Source organism: Epinephelus fuscoguttatus, linkage group LG15, assembly GCF_011397635.1.
Source record: "Epinephelus fuscoguttatus linkage group LG15, E.fuscoguttatus.final_Chr_v1".
Taxonomy (NCBI): Eukaryota; Metazoa; Chordata; class Actinopteri; order Perciformes; family Serranidae; genus Epinephelus; species Epinephelus fuscoguttatus.
In genome coordinates this window covers 42,995,846-43,001,926 of record NC_064766.1, presented here as the reverse complement: position 1 = coordinate 43,001,926, position 6,081 = coordinate 42,995,846, and the positions used below count along the sequence as shown (strand labels likewise).

At 44.5% G+C, this 6,081-nt stretch overlaps 1 protein-coding gene across 1 annotated transcript; it reads left to right on the top strand.

The window, feature by feature from the left end:
• Nucleotides 1–353: 353 nt before the first annotated feature.
• On the top strand, nt 354–5,828 carry inhbab (inhibin subunit beta Ab). The gene is made up of 2 exons (XM_049598137.1): nt 354–771; nt 4,592–5,828. The coding sequence occupies exons 1-2, from the start codon at nt 354–356 to the stop codon at nt 5,380–5,382; spliced, it is 1,209 nt and encodes a 402-aa protein (XP_049454094.1). The 3' UTR covers nt 5,383–5,828.
• Nucleotides 5,829–6,081: the final 253 nt, after the last annotated feature.

The window sequence follows — 6,081 nt, the reverse complement described above, 5'->3', positions numbered from 1 at the left end:
TGCCTCTACTGGCTGTTCTGGACTCTACTGACTCTACTGATTCTATTGTCTCTACTAACTCTACTGGACTCTACTGACTCTACTGGACTCTGCTGTCTCTACTGACTCAACTGGACTCTACTGTCTATACTGACTCTACTGACTCTACTGGACTCTGCTGTCTCTACTGACTCTACTGACTCTACTGGACTCTACTGATTCTACTGACTATACTGACTCTACTGTCTCTACTGACTCTACTGGACTCTACTGACTGTACTGGACTCTACTGATTCTACTGTCTCTACTGACTCTACTGGACTCTACTGATTCTACTGACTCTACTGTCTCTACTGTTGGTGTCAGAGCTCATTATGTGCTTGCTGTTTTCTGCCTTCTTATTTGTGGCCGTTGGATATTTCATCAACGCCTCTCCGACGGTCCCTCCGACTCTGGAGGACAATGTGGTGTCTCGGCTCCAGGAGGGGGCACCACCCCTGGACTGTCCATCTTGCTCACTGCTTCAGATCAGGAGGAACTCTACTTCGTCAGGAGGACAGAGCGACATGGTGGAGGCAGTGAAGCGTCACATTCTCAATATGCTGCACCTGAGCACTCGGCCCAACCTGACACAGCCAGTTCCTCGCGCTGCGTTGCTCAATGCCATCAAAAAGCTGCACGTAGCCCGTGTGGCTGAAGACGGCAGCGTAGAGATCCAGGAAGAGGGCCAGGGCCCTGGAGCCTATACACCACCTGAACCACCGTCTGAAATCATCACCTTCGCAGAGCCAGGTGAGTCTGACAGCCAATCAGAAACATGGAGAGTTTTTCTCCTGCTCCCATATGTCAACCGTCAGGGGACTACTGCAGGTTATTGTAGGTCATACGTCCTGAATCTGAGCATCCAGCAATCTGATTGGTTGATCATTAGGCATCTCTGACACACAGACACACCTCAGAGCTTGTTAAAAAAAAAAAAGATTCAAATGAATGTATCAATGTGAAGCCTGAGTAACTCTGAGGAGACACGCTCAGCAGGAAGAGTAAAGTTTACTGACCATCAGCTGCGTTAGAGACATCTGTGTGTCTGTGTGTCTGTCTGTCTGTTATCAGCCCATTCACAAAAATCTGCAGAGTTCAAAGTCTGTTTACAGATTTCTTCAGCCCGACGCTCTCTCTGATTTATTGACTCTTGTCAGCCTCTTGGAGCCTACATTATATTTTTATGTCCCATTTTCCTTTTTTCTGAAGGTGAATTTCTGACACATGAATTAATATTAAAACAAGTTCACGGGAAATTATAACAACTTTGAGCATCTAGATTTTCTCCACAGACCTGGAGCAGATTGAACTCTTCATAAATCCAGTTTAACAGTCAGAGAGACTGACAACACAGTTTGTGCTGCTGTTAATGTGAACTGAAGATGATGATGATGGTCAAAGCCAGATTTAAAGATGAAGGTATTGATCAGATGAAATGCATTCTAGAACTGATTTCTTTTTGGTATCTAAAATGTGTATAGAGCTTGTATCAAGTAGCAGTATTGGGAACATTCATATATCAGATCATGCCCCGATTTCAATAGAGACATTTATTACTATATCTAATAAACACCAACATCCCTGGTAGTGTAATAGGTCACTATTGTCAGACCCTGAATTTTGTGGTATGGCAAAAATTAAACTTTAGAAATAAATGATAATGGGGAAACTGATCCCTCAAACTTATGGGAAACTACAAAAGCCTATTTGAGGGGTATGATGATATCCTATTGTACTGCCAGAAAGAAGAAAATAATTAAAGAACAGAGAAGATCTGAATTCAAGCTGCAAGATTCTGAATCTGAGTATAAATTAACCTTGTCTAAAGAAAGTTGGAACAAACTATTCATTGCTAGATCCGCACTTAATACACTGCAATCCCAAAACTCAGAAAAGGCCCTATTACTGTAGAAGTACAAGAGGTATGAATATGGAAATAAATCAGAAAACAGAGCTAACGTAATAACAAAAAAAACAAGCAATACAATCTCAAAACTGAAAAATAAAAATGGTAAAGCAGTATACACATCCTCTGCTGACGCCACACAAAACTACCAATCGACCCTCACAGTGAACAAGACCCTGAGACACCTGACCTCCTTCTCTTGGGACAGTAACTCTCTCCCAACCCAGAGGGAACAATCTACCATTCTCCAGTAGAGAATCATAACCTCAGACTGGAGGAGCTGACACTGCAGACCACCCCAGGTCATGCTGGAAGTCACAGTGTGAGGAAGCAAACAGAACCACATCATCTGCAAAAAGCAGAAATGAAATTCTGAGGGCCCCAAACTGGACTCTGTCCTCCCCCCGGCTGCATCTCGAGATCCTGTCCATGAATATCACAAACAGAACCAGAGACGACCCCAAAAGGCCTGATTTTTCAGCCAAATGGCCACCCTCACCTTTGGTCTCCACGAGCTGGTTCTTAGGTTGCCACCACGACAGGCATGGACAACCTTCTGACCACAGCTCCTAGCAGCCACCTCCACAACGGAGGCTTTGAACATGGACCTCTCAGATTCCATGTCCCCAACCTCCCCCAGGATGCACAAAAAGTTGAAGGTGGGACTTGAAGACCCCACGGACAGGGGCCTCAGCCAGACATTCCCAGTTCACCCTCACTACACGTTGGGGTTTACCAGGTCTGTCCAGCAGTCTAGATCAGATCACCATCGTTACCCACGTGAACACTGAAATCACCAAGAAGACCTATGGAGTCTCTGGTTGGTTCCCTTTCCGGAACACCACCACAGACTCCATACTGGGTGTCCCCCTACTGGGCAAGGTACTCAGAGTCTAATTACACCATAAAATTGGGGTCTTCTTGAATCACTCTTTGTCTGGCCCCACCCCTGCAACCACTTTGATTTGGAAGGCCCTACCAGGACCTCTTAGCCCCAGACAACAGCTCTCAGGATCACAGGGACATACAAACCCCTCCACCAAGTCCAAGTGGTGATTCTCTGAGGAGCTTTTATTTGTGGCTCTGATTTGGTCTCAAGAACAGATTTTAACTTCAGTTTCAGTCTCGTCAACATGAATCGTTTCATCTCAGATACTAAAAACAAACCTTTTCTAAGTTTCTGTGTTCATAAACGTGAACCAGCTCATGACCAATCACAGTGTCCTGTCACTTGTTTTCTTATATAAATGTACAGAGCAGCTTTGTGCTATAAATAGTCATCTCTGTGAAAATGTCCCTCAAACGCTCGCCGAAATTAGAGGACAGTAACGAGGAGGGGGAGGGGAGACATACCAAGTGGTCTCAGGCCGTAAATAATGTCTTCATTCAGACAAATCTGGGCCTCAGTAATTATTCTGCAGCAGTAACGAGTGTGTGTGTGTGTCCTTGTTGACAACATTCCCTGAAACCAGGTCTTTTCTTTTTTTAGTGTCTCTGCTCATATTGAGTATATTTAGAGGCCGCAGCTCCATTCATGCTTTTATTGTTACTGTTAATGACCTTTTATTTATTCATTCATTCAAGTAACGGGGGGGGGGGGGGGGCCTTTATGTTGTTCTTCAAACTGCCATCATTTATAATGGAGGATTAATTAGCTTCTGACACAGAACCGTTAATTGTTTTTCACTTTTTCCTGAGATCAAAATGTTACGATTTTTTTTACTCAGATTTAAATTTATTTTAAACTTCACCTAATCAAAGAGAAACTAGTCCATACCCATTGAGTACGCAGTCGCCCACGTACAGTTTCACATGGTGTGTGTTTGGGATACAGTTTTCCAACTTTTGCCAAGAGGGAACTTTAGATATTGGTCCCTAGATTATGTTCACCCAGTTTCATGCAGATCGCTCAAACTTCCTAGGAAGAGATCCATTTGAAGTGTTTTTCAAAAAATTCAAAATGGCGGAAAATCTATATAAGCGGAAGTTCTGGGTTCTTGAGGTAAATTTGTTCCTCATGAGGAGAGGCATCTCTGTGCAAAGTTTCATGTCTCTACGACATACGGGGCATGAGATATGCCCATTCAAAGTTTGACATTTCAATGGGTTGCTATAGCGCCTCCCTTTGGCCAATTGATGTAATATTGCTTCATTGGTATCCTCCCATGACCCTCTACCACTGTGCCAAATTTCACATGGATTGACCAAGTCAGTGAGGAGAAAAACGTGGAACACACACACACACACACACACACACACAGAGTTTATATAGTCATTCTATTGTAAGCCTCACCCCTTTTTCCTCAGACTGAGATCCAGCTGGTGCTGATCGAATATAAACCAAGATTGTGTTGGTTGTTTCTCACCTCGCACATCTTTAGAAACATATTTTTCTTACCAGCAGCCGCCATAATGTTTCCTGTTTGAACACGGCTGAGCTTTAGCCACCAGCTGGAGTGTTTATTGGTCCGGTGTGGGGCAGTGCATTCTGGTCATTGTATATTTTCTGTTGTGTCTGATTGTGTAGTGTCAGTGTGTTTCTGCTGCACAGACAGATGAGTTAAAAATAAAAACAGTGTCTTCTTCGTTGTCAATATTTCTAATATTTAGATTGATGGGTTTGGCTAATTCCTGCTAACATGCTAACTTTGCTCTCTGCGGCAGGAGATTCTCTGGACACGGTGACCTTTGACATATCGAAGGAGGGCAGCAGCTCGTCGGTGGTGGAACAGGCGAACATCTGGATCTTCCTGAAGATGTTGAAGGGAAACCGAGTTAAAGGCAAAGTGATGCTGCGGCTGCTGCAGCTTCATCGTGAGAATGATGATGATGAGGAGGAGTGTGTTTCCGAAAAGATGGTGGATACTCGTCGCAGCGGCTGGCACACCCTAGTTGTCTCCCGCAGCATTCAGACTCTGCTGGATGGCGGTGGTAGCTCGCTCCATCTGCGGGTCTCCTGCCCACTATGTGCCGAGGCTGGAGTCTCGCCCATCCTGGTGCCAGCTGTCGATAAGCATGCCAGTGGGCAGGACCAGTCTCACCGCCCATTCCTCATGGTGGCGCTGCGAGCTGGAGAGGAGGCGACTCAGCGACGAGTCAAACGAGGCTTGGAGTGCGACGGGAAAATACGTGTCTGCTGCAAACGACAGTTTTACGTGAACTTCAAAGATATTGGCTGGAATGACTGGATTATTGCTCCGTCTGGTTACCATGCCAACTACTGCGAGGGTGACTGTCCAAACCACATGGCGAGCTTCAGCGGGTCATCCCTGTCCTTCCATTCCACGGTCATCAATCATTATCGTATGAGGGGCTACAGTCCGTTTCAGAACATCAAGTCGTGCTGCGTGCCAACCCGGCTGCGCGCTATGTCGATGCTGTACTACAATGAAGAGCAGAAGATCATCAAGAAAGACATCCAGAACATGATTGTGGAGGAGTGTGGCTGCTCGTAAGGACTCATAAAGACACCAGAAACGCTTCCTGCTTCCTGCAGAAAAATACCAGTTCAGCACTTTTAAAGATCAAATATTTATGTTTAGTGACGAAACGTGTTTCTTATCGGGAGAGACTCTTTTCCACATTGGAACCACCCGAGAATATTCTATGCAACAACTCCTGCAACTTTCTACGTCGACAGCTCTGTCTGTCCATTTATCTGTCTGTCTGTCTGTCTCTGTCCGTTTATCTGTCTGTCTGTCTGTCTGTCTGTCCGTTCATCCGTCTGTCTGTCCGTTCATCTGTCTGTCTGTTTCTGTTGTTGAGGTTCAACCTCTGTAAAAATCACTGACATGTTCAGTTACTTGAAAGAAATGTAGTCAAACATCATCATCTTCATCATCATCACCATCATCATCATCATCTTTATCATCTTCATCATTATCATATATTATAATTAGTTGAATGTTGATGTTTCCTGGCAGAGACTTAGACTTAGAAAGCCAAAGACAGTCGACACAGGAGATCGAAGTTCGTTCACTGAGGTACAAACAAGCAACAAGTAAATGTACAGGACACGTGACAATGTGTCAGTTAACGAGCTGTGAGTGAATTCATGAAACCTGTCTGTTAACGAGCTGTGAGTATTTTGTTAAATTAACTGTTGAATCAAAACCACTGAATATTTGTCAGCAGTTTTTGCTTCTTTGTATAAA